At 42.8% G+C, this 16116-nt stretch overlaps 1 protein-coding gene across 4 annotated transcripts in view; it reads left to right on the plus strand.

The window, feature by feature from the left end:
* Positions 1–12195, plus strand: part of TRAPPC11 (trafficking protein particle complex subunit 11) — a 40620-nt gene extending 28425 nt beyond the window's left edge. For 3 of the 4 annotated variants that reach the window (XM_080928397.1, XM_080928398.1, XM_080928399.1), the window contains 5 exons: positions 2577–2688; positions 5089–5180; positions 6760–6893; positions 8513–8680; positions 11388–12195. In XM_080928397.1, coding sequence (XP_080784523.1) covers positions 2577–2688; positions 5089–5180; positions 6760–6893; positions 8513–8680; positions 11388–11432 — 551 coding nt within the window. In that variant the 3' untranslated portion in view covers positions 11433–12195. Of the gene's footprint in view, positions 1–2576; positions 2689–5088; positions 5181–6722; positions 6894–8512; positions 8681–11387 lie in introns of those variants that run through there. The other variant, XR_013975326.1, reaches the window with a different exon arrangement.
* Positions 12196–16116: the final 3921 nt, after the last annotated feature.

Raw genomic sequence — 16116 nt, forward strand, 5'->3', positions numbered from 1 at the left:
GGTTCTGATTTGAGAGTGAGTCTCATGTAGCCAGAGCTTGTGTTGAACTTGGTAGTTTAGGATACCCTTAAGCTCCTGACCCTCCTGTCTTTACTTCTTGAGTACTGTAACTACAGACATGTGTCACCAAGCCCACCGTAAAAGAGCAAACTTTTTTCTCTTGTACTCTAAGGAAGTAACATTTTGAGAAATATACTTGAAAGCAAAATAGGATTTTCACTTTCGAATCTTCAAGTTTTTTTATATTAATTTGAAATTAATGTTTGCTGTTATTTATAATTAGAAAGTGGACAAAGTGTTTATTAAATAGAGAACAGATTTGCTAACTCACCCAGCTAAAGCTGTGAGAGAGCAGGTTCAAACCTGGACACCTTCACTGGTCAGTGTGCGTTGGTAAACTTACAGTTATAACGCTAATGTAGGAAAGCCAAGCAAAGTTAGACTCACTGGCTGCTGAGTGCGTGAGAAAAGCAGAATGAGCAGCTGCCTCGCGCAGCATGACCACTGCTTGCACTGGGTCAGAGCTGATTGGCTTGTGTGATGTTGGCCATTTCTAGTGCCCCAGCTTGGGCTTTCTTCCCTGTCTTTAAGTCCTCAGCTGCCACAGTACTTCAGGCCACCCACGCTACTTACTAGTCCTGCTAGAGAGGTCGGTCAGTCAGTGTACAGGCAAAGGGAGAGACAGAACCCAGTGTCTCAGGCCCTTTCTCTTCCTGGCCCTCTCTCCTGGCTTGTAGAAGTAACTTTCTAACTGGATTGTTTCCCTTCTCCCTGGTGCATGCCGCTATAATCTGATTCCTCTCAAACTATTCTGGTCCTGTCCTTCCAACTCCAGTGGTCTTCTGGCACAGTAGGTTTGAGAGGCAGGTCTGCGCAGCTTGCAAGCACATCAGCCCTTTACATCAGTCTCTCTACTCTCCTTCGCTTTCCTCCCACTTGAGCTGGGGCTGACTTGCTGTTAGCAGACATTGCTCTGTGGAAATCAGGTTATCGATCACTTTGTCCAAAACCCTCTCACGTCTCTTTCCACCTTTTTCCCCTTTGCTCCCTGTGACTCACACGCTCAGACTTCTGACCCTCACTCCTCCTCACACCCTGGCACTGTACGTGCCTCTGTTGTGACAGCCATTATGTCTCTTCAGATGACTCCCTCAGTGGAGTGTGCTTCTTTAGACTCAGAGCCTGTCTCTCTCATCATTTCATGACCGTACATTAAATTGAGGACTGATTTCTGGTTGGAATCTCTGGTATTTAAGTGTCTTATTGCTGGTGTAACAGTGACTGTGAAGTTAGCCTTATGTAAAAGTTCAGAGGTCTGGACATCCTAGAAACGTGTCTCAGATTCTCTGCAAGACTCAGGCTCCTGACCTCTCCCACATCCGAGGGGCCACTCACATTTTGCCTCACGGCTCCTCCCTTATTCATAGTCACACTTCTATGTCACAAGTTCACTACATTGATATTTGTTAGCAGACATCATCAGCATTCTGCCTAACTTAGACTTTAGGGAGAACCTTGGTAGACTGTATTATGACCAGCCCAGGATTTTATAAAAGCGTCCCAAAGCTTGAATTGATGCATTTCTAAAAAAGCATTAGGCTGCACTTTGTTACTTTTTAAGTTTACTTGAAACAACTTAAGAACTGACCAGCCCTTTTCTTTTCGACAGCCAGACAGCCATTCACCTAGTACAGTCGGCTTTATTGGGCAGCCATAAAAATGCTGACCCAGTGTTTGGGGGTGCTGTCACTTCGTAGTTGCTCACAGATTTGCTAAACTCTGTTAGCTAGAAGCTGTCATCCACTTACACTGAAAGACTCACATTGTGTTTGGGAAGTGTTGAAAGGGAGAGATTTGATAGATGCCTGTCACCAAGGAATTGGCTGCAAATGTAGGAAGAGGAACTCCTGTACAGAGGTGAGTGCAGCTGCTCAGTAGTGGAGCGGTGGTGATTGATTTCTGTTCGAGTGAGCTCCATGGTGAACCAAGAAGAGTAATGGTGTCAGTAGTATCAGAGTAACAGCGGAGCCTGTTTCCTTACCCAAATACTTATCTTCCTTCCTTCCCTCCTTCCTTCTGCTTTCTTGCTTTCTTACCATGAAATAATTTGGAAAAAGGAAACTAATTACTGTATGATATTGTTTCTTTAAGCTGTCTGTAGTCATTGCTTTTCAGTAGGACTTCGCTGCATATCTATAAATGTCCCATTGGTGGTGCTAGTGGTGGTAGTGTGTGTGTGTGTGTGTGTGTGTGTGTGTGTGTGTGTGTGTGTGTGTGTGTGTGTTCGTGTGCATGTGCATATGCATGTATGTAAGTATACACATCCATGTGCACATGCACACCAGAAGAGGGTATCAGCTGTCCTGCTACATTTCTACTCACTGGTTTTTACTGTTATGAATATTGATAGGTTACTATAGATTACGATAGTAGTCTTATGTGATATAGAAAAGGTAATATAGCATTTCTAAGACTTGGTTTCTAAATTTCTACAAACAGTTAATTTTTAAGGTATTGCTTTATTATGTACTTGAGGTGAAACTCGTAGATTAAATTCCACTGGTCTTTTCTTACAGTTGTCTTACAGACAGGAGAGAGTGCTAGTGAGTGCTTCTGTCTTCGCTGCCCGTCTGCTGGGAACATTGAAGGTGGAGTGGCAACGGGACATTACATCATCTCCTGGAAAAGGTAAAAATCACATTGGCCTTTTCTCTCCCTCAGTATCGTCTTGTAATATCTTTACTGTTTTTTATTACCATTTATCATGCTGGAGTACAGCCATGTGTGTGATTACTGTGTTAAATCACAATGATGAGGACGATAAAGCAAGCTTTGTCTGACTCAATTTCTGACTGAAAGGCCAACAACATTTCAGTCAGACTAAAGCTGAATCTAGGGTTGTGAAGAGCAGCAGGTGGATGCCCTCATGTAATCTATAGGATTGTCTTTAGCAGCCAAAAGTGCTTGTTGTCAAGCCTGAAAGCCTGTGTTTGATCTCTAGAATGCACATGATGGAAAGACAAAACCTAACCCACAAGGGTCTCAGATCTCCACACTCAGCCTGTGGCCACACATGTCTTTATACATGTATGCCTTTGTACACACTTAAACATAGTCAGTAGATTTTTAGAGAAGGAAACACAAGGGATTAAGGATTAAGGGGGGGGGGGGCTACTGGATATAATGCCAGTATACAAAGCTTAGTTGTGTTTCTGTTGGTTAGAAATAAGCCTCTCATTGTCCTAGGAAGGTGTCATTTGGAGCTGGAAAGATAGCAGTTAAGAGTACTTGTTGCTCTTAGAGGAAGACCTGGGTTTAGTTCCTGAAGCACACATTGACTCATAATCCTTCATAATTAGGAGATCCACCATCCTCTTCTGAACCTCATGGGCACCAAGCACACATATATCCATTCAGACAAAATACTTACAAAAGATAAACAAGTCTAAAAATAGTAAAATTAAAACTTCCAATTCCTTGAAAGAAATTATAGAGACTGGAAAGACAAAATGCAAAATGGGTAAAGATTTTTGTAGATCATTACCTCTGGGTAAACTTCACCTCTAAGCTATAGATGGGTTTAACAGTTCATGGGTTTTTAAAATGAAATAAGCTTAGTTAAATTTGAGGAAGGAATCCCAATAGGTATAATTATAAAGGAGCATTTTATGACATTATTTATTTGTTTTGTGTGGCCATTTCAGGACAAATTGAAGGAGTTCTCTTGTACATTTGGGTCATGAGGCTGAACTCAGTCCATCAGGTTTGGCAGAAATGCCCTTACCCACTGAGTTATCTTACAGGCCCACCAGGAAGCATTTTATATAATCATTTATAGTGAATATGAAGAGCTTAATGTTATAGCTGTTCCTAAAATGTTACAAATTGTCACAATTAACTGAAGTAAAAAAAATACTTTAAACCTATAAAATCACTAACTGTGAGGAAATGTTAAGGTTGCCTTTAAGTTTTGAAAGAAATGTTTAGTGGGTCTAATTCCATAGCATCATTGTTCTCATATAAATGCAAAACAGGCTCAGAACAGTCTCCAGAAACTGTTTGTGCCTAGTCTCCACTGCTGGGGATGAACCCATGGCCTAGCACATCCTGGGCTCCAGGGTCTGACAAGGCAGACAGTAAGCCATGAGTCAGCACTTGTCAAATCTGGTGATCTCAGGATATCTCCACACTTTGAAAGCTCCCTGGAAGCACTGGAGAGAGACTTGTGAGTTTTATGTATCAGTGTCTTCCACATTAGACCTTAAAGGTGAAATTCCTTCCAGTGACAATGGAAAAATCGGTCATTTTACCAAGATTGAAAACCTTAAAAAAATTAAAATTCCGCTCGCCATTTCATCCCACCACTTGCGAGGCCCCCATGCTGATGCCTATTTGTGTGGCACAAGTTGAGCAGTGACTGAAAGGCACTTGTCTGCCGGCTACGGTGATTCTGTAAGGCAGCTTTAACTGGTGATCACCTAAGGGCCTGCTTCCTGCTGGCTTCCTTTGCTCTTTTGTAGGTCCCACACATCAGGGGCTCTACCTCTCCCTGCAGGGGGATCTTACAAGAGATTTCATCAGTGTAGTTCCTACCCAAGCCTAACACAAAGGAAACATTGAATAGTCTTGTTTTATTACTTTATCTCAGTAAATCTTAGAGTACTGTACTTTTTACTGATAGTAAAATGTTTTAATTTTTTGTTTCTACTGTATACATGTGTTGACTTCTAACTGTGCCCTTTGAAGGCTACCTCACCATCATCCTGAGAGAGAGGAGGGTTTGTGTCTGTTGTAAATCTGCAGCATTTCTGCCTTGACAAATCCTGCTTCCCAGACACAGGCTCGAGTGGTGTGCTTCAAGTGTTGACACTCACAGCTCCTGCCTTAGCTCCCAGTGGTAGTGCATAGCAGCCCCAGGTTATAGCACCTGCCCACTGAACATTCAGAACGACAGTGGGACTCAGAAAGCTCTTTCTGGACAAACTCTATTGGTGGAGCTTTCTAAAATGAATAATGTGTCTTTTTTTTAAAGCTTATTTGGTTAAATAGCTTTTTAAATGAGTTTCAAAGCTGAACTTTTTGCCGTAGGTCCTCGGGCTTGGAAAACATCCCCGCCATCAGCACCGTCATCACGCTACCTCACGTGATCGTTGAAAGCATCCCTCTCCATGTGAACGCAGGTAGCAGGATTCAGATGTTACCGATACTGGGCTTCGAAGAATTTAGTTTTGTAGCAGCGTATTATGCAAAATGCCTAACATCTATAAACTTTCAATGGTCCTACCCCAATTATTTTCAGCCAAACCCCACATGTCATTCACCTGTACATATTTGAGTAAGTGTGCATGCATGGCCTCTTGTGACCCTAACTGTTTCATTATGAGACTTAAAATTATCAATGGATTCTTTTGAGTAGGAGGTGGTTGAGGCCAGATCTCACTATTTAGTCCTAGAAAGCCTTGAACTTCCTGTGTAGACCAGGCTGGCCACAAGCTCACACAGAGCCTCTGCCTCTGCCTCATGAGTGCTGGGATAAAAGGTATGTGCCCCTGTGTCCAGCCTAGCAATAGATTCTTAAACATCACCAAATCATAATGTTGACACTTTGGTTGTCTGGGCATTTCTCAGCCTTCTTTCCACTGCAGTGTGTGGATAAGTCACACAGTCATCTAAATCTTTGGGTGGCTGGTATCCTGCCCCTTGTCCTTGCTCCCTCTTTCTTAGCTCCAAGCACTATTCTCAGTGCTCCTGTCTGCACACCCGCCTCTCCTCTTCCTGATAATTTACTGAAGAAACCAAGCCATTTGATAGAATTTCTAACAGCTTGGGTTTTACTGATTTTATGATGTCGTTTTTAACTTTTGTCATATCCTTGTAAATTGACAGTCATCAGACTTGACCAGATTCAGGTTTTAATTTTTTTAGGAATGCTTTACAGTTAATGTCCCCTTTAGTGGGCACATAATCAGCCTCCCTCCCATTTTTACATAGGACCACATATAATCCAGGCTAATCTCAAATTAGGAAGCACAAAGTATCTATCATAATCCCAACCTATCACCCTCTGTCTGTGTCACTCTGAGTGTGTGTGTGTGTGTGTGTGTGTGTGTGTATGTGTGTGTGTGTGTGTGTGTCTGTCTCTTTGGTATTTTTAAGGTAGGGTGACTTGTAGTTCAGGCTAGCCTCAGTCTTACTGTATAGCCAAGGCTAGCCTTAAACTCCTACTATTAATTCTCCCTCTCCCTTCCAAGTGCATGGCTTACAGGTGTGTGTGCACCACTACGTGCCTGGCTCATTTCTCCTTTCGTCAAATAATTCTATCAAAAGTAACATTTCATTATCAGCCCCTAGCATGTCTATAATGCTTTTAAGAATAGCACACAGTGCCTGCCTCCTACCACGCCACCTCCTGCAGTGTTTGCCTAAGCAGAGCTGCACGTGATGGAACAGCACACACCACATTAGCATGGCCTCTGCAAGGATGGCCACAAATGTACAAAACATTCCATTTTTATATGTCAGTAAAAATAAGTCTGCAGAACTCCACTGAAAAAGGCAAATCTGAACAAGTGGATGAGTGGAAATTTTACCTAGCTTCAGTATATATACAGGGTTTGCTTATTTTAGTTTAGGAACTATGGTTGGTATTTGGGGAGATGGTTTGCAGATTTGTAAAATTATTTGTAACAGTTTGTGGCAGCCAGACTCCATGTCTGTGTCAGTCACTTTAACTGAGAGAAGCATGCTCTTCCTCTGCAGACCTGCCCTCGTTTGGACGCGTCAGAGAGTCGTTACCCGTCAGGTATCACTTACAGAATAAAACTGACTTGGTTCAAGATGTGGAGATTTCTGTGGAGCCCAGTGACGCCTTCATGTTCTCAGGCCTCAAACAGGTACAGGTCATCTTTGCTGCTACTGCATGTGAAACCACAAGAGTGGGACCAAGAGTGGAGAGCTGGGGCTCGTGGTTTGATAGTGGTGAATGTTTAAGCCTTTTAAAGATTAACTTCAACTTCTGCACAGCTATGTGACTGCTTTACATCTTTGAGATCAAACAGATGGGTTCTTACTCCCTGTAAAGCATGGTTCACTGGTGGCTGGACTATCTTATACACATGAGAATTCCTGAGAGCCATAACCTCATCTTTATTTGCATTGTGTATTGGCCTGAGGCCTGGAGCACAGCCATACTCAGGTTAAAGCTTGCTTTTCTTCTCTGAAGACTTGTACAGGGTTTGATCTTGGATAGACTTTTCTCTGCTGTGTTCAGGAACATTTTATCTATCTATCTATCATCTATCTATCTATCTATCTATCTATCATCTATCTGTCTGTCTGTCTGTCTATCTATCTATCTATCTATCTATCTCTCTACCTATCTCCCTACCTACTTACCTACCTACCTACCTACCTACCTACCTACCTACCTACCTACCTATCTATCTATCTATCTATCTATCTATCTATCTATCTATCTACCTATCTATCTATTTTCTGTTGCCCAACCTTCCTTCCTTATTTAGTCAAATCAGATGGAAAAGTTTATCAATTTTTAAAATGAAAAACTCAGTCAAAAACATGTTCCTGAGAAGAGTCAGAATGCTAACATCTCCTCACATTTGTCCGGAAATGCCTGTTATGAGGGACAGCTTTAATTATAGGAAACACACGTGTCTGTCCTGATCAAATCAACCAGTTTGCTGTGCATAGATACACAGTAGAATTATACATGAGTTATGTAATATTGCTGTGTGCCATTATGAATTTATACATAGCTTAGCTGTAGTACGTCAGAGGCCTGTGCTGTGTTTGTTTTTTGGCACAGTGTGTGTGCATACATATGTGCTTCTCCTTTATAAAGAGTAGGCTGTTTTCTGGGTGTTGTCTTGCCCTAACTTTATGGTGCATATTTTTCTAAAGTTTAGTTTTTGTTATAGTGTGTTAGGAGTGTCAAGTACACTTGCACCAGGGCAGCTATGGGGGTCAGAAGACACTGTGTGGGAGACAGTTCTTTCCTTTCATCTTGTTGGGCCTGGAGACTGACCTCAGGTTGTCAGACTAGGAGGCATGCAGAAAGAGCCCTCAAGGCTTAGTAAAGATTTCCACTCCACCCACTCCCAAGTTGTTTACGTTAATACATAGTATGAAATCCCTAAAAGAACCAAAATCGTGTCGTTTTTATGAAAATTGCCTATAAAGAGATACAAAGTTATTTTGGTAAAGTATTATATATTTTGAAGATTGCTATATAACTGGTCTAAGACAAAATGGTAACCTGACTAGCGCTGTTAAGAAGGCATGTATCGCCTTCAGGCTTGACAGGAACTGAACAGTGGTGCCTGTGTCATAAAGTCCATTTCTGTATGTTTTGGAAGGTGGACTGGAAGAACACGCAGACTTCACCAGAAGCATTTGTCCTTGATAAATAATTGAGGGTAATGATGTAAGTGATCTGTGTTCATCCAGGACAGTGTGCGTGTGACTGTTTTTCTCTGGATTTTTTTATCTCTAGATCCGATTACGTATTCTACCTGGGACCAAACAGGAAATGCTGTATAATTTCTATCCTCTCATGGCTGGGTACCAGCAGCTACCGTCGCTCAACATCAACTTGCTGAGGTTTCCCAACTTCACCAACCAGCTGCTCAGACGTTTTATACCAACCAGCATTTTTGTGAAGGTAAGGCTTAGGCTTTTCCTGGCTTTTAAACTCATGATCTTAAAAGCAGACAGACACCCACGGAGTGAAGGTGGAGGCGAGCAGGGCGAGCATTTGCTCACTGCTTATTTCTGTGTACTATTTATAGAACTGATTTCAAAGATGGTCATTTCTGTAGACCAGTGCTTCACAGCCATCAGAAAACACACATATCTGATGGTCTTAGGAACCTCCAACCATACATTTATTTTCGTTACTACTCCATATCTGCAATTTTGCTACTGAGCCATGTCTCAGTTCTTAAAACCATCAGCAATACTTGTTTTTTTCGATGGTCTCAACCCACAGGATGAGTGGTTTTTAGTGACTTTTGTCTTTGCAGTGTCCTTGAATTTGGTCTTCTGTAGACATAGTAAAGTGTGTTTTCAGTTGTAGTTCATAACTGTTTTTCATCAGACGGACTAACTTTCTAAATAGCCTTAAACTTTACTAGTTCTTACCTCTTTAATACTGGATTTAGATTCCTTCTGGACAAAAGGCCAGAAATTATATTCTGAATTAACGTGTCATTTACACAGTCACTTGTTCCAGTGTCTGCCTTGATTGCCCCTTGTGTGCTTGTGTGTGCATGAATGTGTAGGAGGGAAATGCTGGACGAGTGTTTAATTTAGCTCAGCACACACTTCTGAGGGGCATCTAGGGAAGGAGTACATTCCAGGAAACCCCCATCTGGGTTCCTTCCAGCGGGTGTGGTTTTCCTCTGTAGCACGCTTGTGTGAGAGGGTGAGAAGTTTATTCCTCCCAATGAGAGACCTGCTGCTCTTCCAGCTTCCTGTGTGTGTGTGTGTGTCTTTCTGATCTCTTCTTTGTCAGAAGTGGGTAATGGTGGTTAGTCTGTACACTCCCGTTTGCTTTTGTCTAGTTATAGACTTAATATACAACATGGCTTCACTTAGTGGATGGTTTTACTAACATTCCAAGCTCCTGTTCCTTACATCTCAGACTTAAGAATGTAAGCAGTTTTGCTTCCTGCACTAAAAATCACAACAGATCTCTGTTATATTTGTAAACATTCTTACCTGGTCACTATTTAGAGCCACCCACCTTCCCATTTTCATGTCTGATGTTGCTGCAGACTCAGGCCGTAATTATTCTGTGGAGAGAGACGTGGGCCCATCAGTTCTTCCCTTCGTTCCTTTATCTACCAATCCTGATCCTAATTAAGGCCATCTGAGTCTTTTGATGCTTTCATGGTACACCTCTCTGTGTTGATGGTCATTTAAATTGATGACGAAAGGTTCTAGTTCTAATGTAATTAGCATGTCGTTCCAGCTGTCATGACACACTTGTTACCTTTGCAGCCAACAGGGACCACTGGACTCTTTTATCTACAGTTTCACAGAAATACAGTGCACACCATATGAGACAACGTCTGTGAGACCTGTGCTACCTCAGGATAGCAAACAGCTTTTGATTATGGCATTATTCTGTTCCATATTCTGAGCATTTTCTCATGCTTTCCCTACAGAAGCTGACTGTTGAGTATCTGTGATAAAATGACCTACAAAAATTTCTTTACAGCCAAGTGTGGTTATGTGCAACCACTAGTTCTAGTACCTGGGAGGCAGAGTCTGTATAGAGTTCAAGGGCGTGCAGAGTTACAGAGAGAACCTGTCTTTAAAAAAAAAAAAAATCTTTTACCCATTGGTTGATTCTGTAACATGTTGCTAACCTATTAGGAATTTTACAGGTTTAGTAGTTACATTCAACTTCAACATTATAAAACAAAGCACTTGTAATGCTGTGTAAGTCTGTACGTATGTACACATGCATATGCTCATCTGTGTGGGGGTCAAAGGTCAACCTTATATTGTTTGTCAGGAGCTGTCCATGTTGCTTTTTGAGATAGGATTTATCACTGGCCTGGAACTTGTCAGTAAGCCATGTTGACAGCCCAGTGAGCCCCAGGGATCTGCCTGTCTCTGCCTTCTTCCCATTGCTGGGATCACAGTCACATGCCACCAGGCCCTGCCTTTCCCTTGACATCTAGGGGTTAAACCCTGATCCTTGGCTCTGTGGTGAATTCATTCTTTCTCAGCACTGACTGCTGTGGTACAGTGTTCTACACTTTATTGTTAGCATAGAAAAGGGAAAATATTTGCTTTTATCCTTGAGCTATAGGGATGGATGGATGGATGGATGGATGGGTGGGTGGGTGGGTGGGTGGGTGAGTGGATGGATGGATGGATGGATGGATGGATGGATAGATGATAGATGAATGGTATTTGGATAGATGGATGGATGGATGGGTGGGTGGATGGATGGATGGATGATGGATGGATGGATGGGTGGGTGGGTGGGTGGGTGGATGGATGGATGGATGGATGGATGGATGGATGGATATTATATAAGTCACATTTTTCTCCAAATGGAGATTAGAGGAATGCCCAAAGGAGTTTTGTGTCAGTCTTGAGACACAGGAGGACCCTGAGCTTGCATGGTCGGCAGGCATTGGAAGTAGTTCCCAGTTGACACTTGAGGATCTGTGGGAGCGGGGAGAGCACAGGGCTAGGAGTGAGGGCCAGCTCAAGTGGATGTGCAGGTGGAAGAACATGGACCACTGCTGTTCCAGTTTTGTAAAGTAGTCACAGAAATTCCAAAATGCTTTCACTAATAGAGCTCTTCTTATGACTGTTTTGTAATTCCATCTTGCTTTTCCTGCATAAAGCCACAGGGCCGACTCTTGGAGGACACCTCCATTGCTGCTGCTTGATGTCCAGGACCGTGGTGCTTACCGAGGAGTCAAGAGTCCCTGGGAGGCGTGTTGCGACTGTAACTGTGATCATGGTGAAAAGCTAATCTTGTCTGTTTTTTAATGGACATAATACCAGCTATTCAGAGGAACTCGTGGCTAAAATATTGAGGAAATCATCTTCTCTAGTTTCACTAATAAAGTTTGAAATATGTCAGTGTGATGTGAAAGGGTGGCAGGTCATTGTCGCTGTTAGAAGTCCTTGAATGGTTAGCACAATGTGCCTTGACATACAGCATCAGTAGGAACAGACACCCAAGTGTGGCTGACAGGAGACACAACTCACCTGGGTCTGCCTGCAGGTGACCCACCCCACAAGTCCCCTTCGTGCTGAGTGCATACACAGCAGTGGCACAGGTCTGACTAGGGACAGACAGACAGGGGAGGGGGCTCATGGAAGCAGTTGGAAGGTGTAAGAGTTTTACTTAACTGTCAAAGTTTCAAACTGCAACCCACACATGTGTTTGTGTGCTTCCTGAAAGGACCTGACTATAGGCTCTTACTAAACCAAGTCTACGAAGGAAGCACTGAGAGCTCTCAGTTCCATTACAGAATGTCCTGAGTGCTGTTTACAATGACCTTTAAGTTCATGAAAATGGAAACAGATCAGATGGTGAACATTTTCTTTGTAAAATATCTTAATTTAAAACTACATAATTTCTTGGAAATTTGTATCATGCAGACTGCGGGCATATTGTAAAAAAAAAAAAAATAGTAATGTAAATAAAATAACATTCTCTTCACATCTGCTTGTAAATACCTTTGATTTCTTTTATGTGGTTGGATCTCGGTATGTGAAACAGCCTTTACCAAGAACACTCTGCAAGGTAACTGCGAGCACAGGAAGGCCTCTGTTCCAGGACCTGCTCAGACAGTGCAAGGCTGTGTGGGGGCGTGTGTTCCTATGTCAAGGGTTTGCAGGAGAGGCCATCGGAGTACAGCTCTGGAGTGGATTAGGATCTCGTCTGTGTGGCTGGCAGGCTAGTGACTGTTTGCCTCAGTGTGTTAGGTTTTCCCAGAGGGAAGCTTTGTTCCATTAGGCTTGCTGTGAGGATGTCAGTCAGCAGGGGAGGACACCACGACCCTGTGAGAGCCCAGGTTCATGCTAGATCGCCTCCTGCCTTCTGTGGGATGCCAAGGAGGGTGAGTATGTGCATTTGTCCTGAATTGTACATAATTCGATAAGGAGGTGAGTATATACATATATAAACACATATGCTCAATATAACCATAGGTTAGTGAAATTCTGGCACTCCTCATCAGCCTGTTCGTTTGCTTGTGTTTTGTTTTGATTCTTTATCATAACCTGCCACGCTGATCCCATGATGTCTGGAAGGTGTGAATGGAAATGTGACAACTTCCAGATGAAGGTCTTTAAGGTCCCTGTGGACACAATGATACTTGGACATAAGTCCTACGTGTTGGCACTGGCGTTTTCAAGTGTAAGATTTGTGTTTGTACAAAACAATCATAGGTGTGCACTTCAGCATAGCCTTGATGTTGGTGTGGTACGTCAAGTGCATTAACTTCTGCTTTACCAAATAAACAAATCTATTTATTTTTAATTTTCCATGATAAAAAATGTATCACCTATAGCCAAGAAATCTCCCATATTGTAAATCCTACTGTGAATACTTCTATTGGCCTGTTTTGAAACAATTTTCTTTATGGAAAAACCATAAAATTATGACTTCTCTTGGGTTAAAAAATCAAATCTGGCATAACGGCACAAGAGCTGCACCAGGTTCCTATCTTTCCTCCCCTTCCTTCATCATGTCACCTGGGACCTCTGCCCCTCTGAGAATGTCTGTCTTTTGTACTGTGTTGTGTTTACCACCCAGCATTGCAGGCACACACCATGCAGGTGGTTTTTTAATGAGGACAACGTGTAATAGGAGATTTGTGTAAAAGTGAGACTCCCAGACACTGCTGTGAGCATCAGCTCAAGATCCAGATGTTAGTATGTGGCTCTTTTAGAGCAACACATGTAACTTTGATTCTTCAGTTCTGATTATCTATACCATCTTGGGCTCTTTATCCTCAAATTCTTAGAATTAGAACAGTGGGGTTTTTTTAGTTGGTCACGACCCCTTTGAGGGTCCAATGACCCTTCCCGAGGTCTCCTAAGACCACTGGAAACCATATTTATGTTATGATTCATTAACAGCAAAATTACAGTTATGAAGTAGCAACAAAAATAATTTATGGTTGGGGGTCAAAAGTGAGGGACGGTATTAAGGGGCCAGCAACATTAGGAGGGTCAAGAAACATCTAATAAAAGCATTTTAAGGAGTGTAACTACTCTGTTGAGGTTTTAAAAATGTCTGTTATTTGAAGGGAAGATTGCATTTGTTTTAATTTAGTCACCTTTTCACGTTATCACCACCTAGAATTCCTTCCTGTGAGGCCTCCTAGCCTGTGAGGACTCCCCTGAACTGTGACAGTTCTGAGCTGTGCTTTCCACATGAGCAAGGCCAGGGGGAGAGACAGTGCTTTCAGAGCAAACCCTGGTAGAGGGAAGGAAAACTCCAATGGGCTAGTCCATGCAGTCAGTGGATTTCTGTTGCTGCAAAGAAACCATGATCCAAAGAAGCATGGGGCTAGGTAAGGTTTTATTGGGTTTACATCTCCTAAAACCCGGTCGGGGAAGCCAAGGTAGGTGTTGGGATTCAAACCCAGAACAAAACTGCTGAGGTGCATATTTTACACACCCCAGCCTGGTACAAATATTTTGTTCTCCTGTCTGCATAGTGCTTTCTCTTTTTCTTCTCCCTCTCACCTGTCTCCCTCTCTAGGGTGACTCCCCTACCCCTGCCACTCCCCTACCCCTGCCCCACCCACACCGAAGCCACCAGTGAACTTCCCCTTGAGAGCCAGTAAACTGGCCTTTATATATGTTAATTCTGCTTGAATTGGCTCATTTCACTGGCAGGGAATAATTTACAGCAAGAACTAAAACAGGGCAGAGGCCAGGGAAGAGTAGGGCTTACTGGCTTGCTCCTCCTCCCAAGACCACCAGCCCAGGGGTGGCCCCAATCACAATGGGCCTGGGCCTTGCACATTACTAATTAAGAAAATGCTCTACGTTGCCTGTAGCCCTCTGATGGAGGCATCTCCTCACTTGAAGCTCTCTCTATTCCCTCAAGTTGACATAAAACGAGTCAGCACCTGCTCCCAACAAGTCCTTTCTAAAGCTCCTCTCTTGACCTCAAAACTCAGAAAAAGCACCAAACTGTCTAATTCTTAGTATGAAAACTGCTTGGTGATGGGTTATATTATTTAGTTAAATTGTAATATTTGTAATTGTTGGCATTCCTTCTAGGCTCTGCACAACAGTTACCTGGCAACAACCATGTAGGCCAGGCTTGCTCTGAAAGGTAGTTTGGTTCCCTCCTCCATCTCTCTGCCCATTTCCTCTCTTACTCTCCAAGCCCCTCTGCTCTCCCTAACTCCTTTCTCCTTCCCCCAACCCTCTGTGTTGTTCTGGCAAGCCTCATTCTCTCTCTCTCTCTCTCTCTCTCTCTCTCTCTCTCTCTCTCTCTCTCTCTCTCTCTCTCTCTGTGTGTGTGTGTGTGTGTGTGTGTGTGTCTTTCTCTTTCCCCCACCCCTAACCCCACCTGTACTCCCTTCTCAACATCTCTTCCCATGCCCCCAAATAAACTTCATTCTGTACTAGGCCATAGTATGTCTGGTCTACGTCATCCTCAAGGAAGGGCCCACAGAAACACCCCTCTCCCCTCATTATACTGCATTCTATAAAACATATCCTGACTTTTTATAAACTAGATCAATAATCTTTAAGAAACAGCTACTCATACTATTAGCTATTAACAGGTGGAGACTCAAACAAATGCAAACATAGGCTTTAGCTGGTCCCAACTGTGGCAAGTGCTCCCTCCTGTGGGGCAGAATCCTCTCTGCTATGTGGCTGCTGACTGAATACCACAACCTTGGGCAGGAGGATCATTAAAAATAAATAAATAAGTAAGTAAGTAAATAAATAAATAAATCAACTTTATTGTCACAATATTCAAAGGAGCGTTTTATTTAAAGATTAATCACTTGTAATCATGATTTTGGAAATGTCTAGAGTGAGTCTTAACATTTTTCTTTGCTTCATAACTACCTCTTTTTAGCAAACTGCCATCCTCAGACATTTAAATAATCACTAAATGAGGGCAGAATCCCATTAGAAAGAAAAAGGGAAAAAAATCTTAGTCGTGTTCACTTTCTCTCAAAGACCATACTTGTGAACAACTTTCCTTACAATTCAATTTGCTTAAACTGAGTTCGGAAGCCAGCTGACATGGAGCTTTATTTCTGGAAACATTCTACCAGAGGGAAAGATGCACTCACAGGTGCCAAGTGTGCCTGCATTTCAGGGTCTACCCCATTCGAGCTACACCCAGAGCACTCCCTTCAGTTTTCTTGTCTCGGTCACTGGAAGAATGCTAAATTTACAGCAATCTTTAGAGCACACCCTCTCCCAGATGTTTCAGCATCTGGAGATGCAAAGGAGAGCAGGCTGGCCAGAATGACCTAAAGTTGGGCTGGACAGATGGCTCAGTGGTTAAGAGCACTGGCTGCTTTTCCACAGGACATGTGTTGGGGTCCCAGCACCCACATGGCAGCTCACAGCCATGTG

Source organism: Micromys minutus (genome assembly GCF_963924665.1).
Source record: "Micromys minutus genome assembly, chromosome: 14".
In the NCBI taxonomy this organism is placed as follows: Eukaryota; Metazoa; Chordata; class Mammalia; order Rodentia; family Muridae; genus Micromys; species Micromys minutus.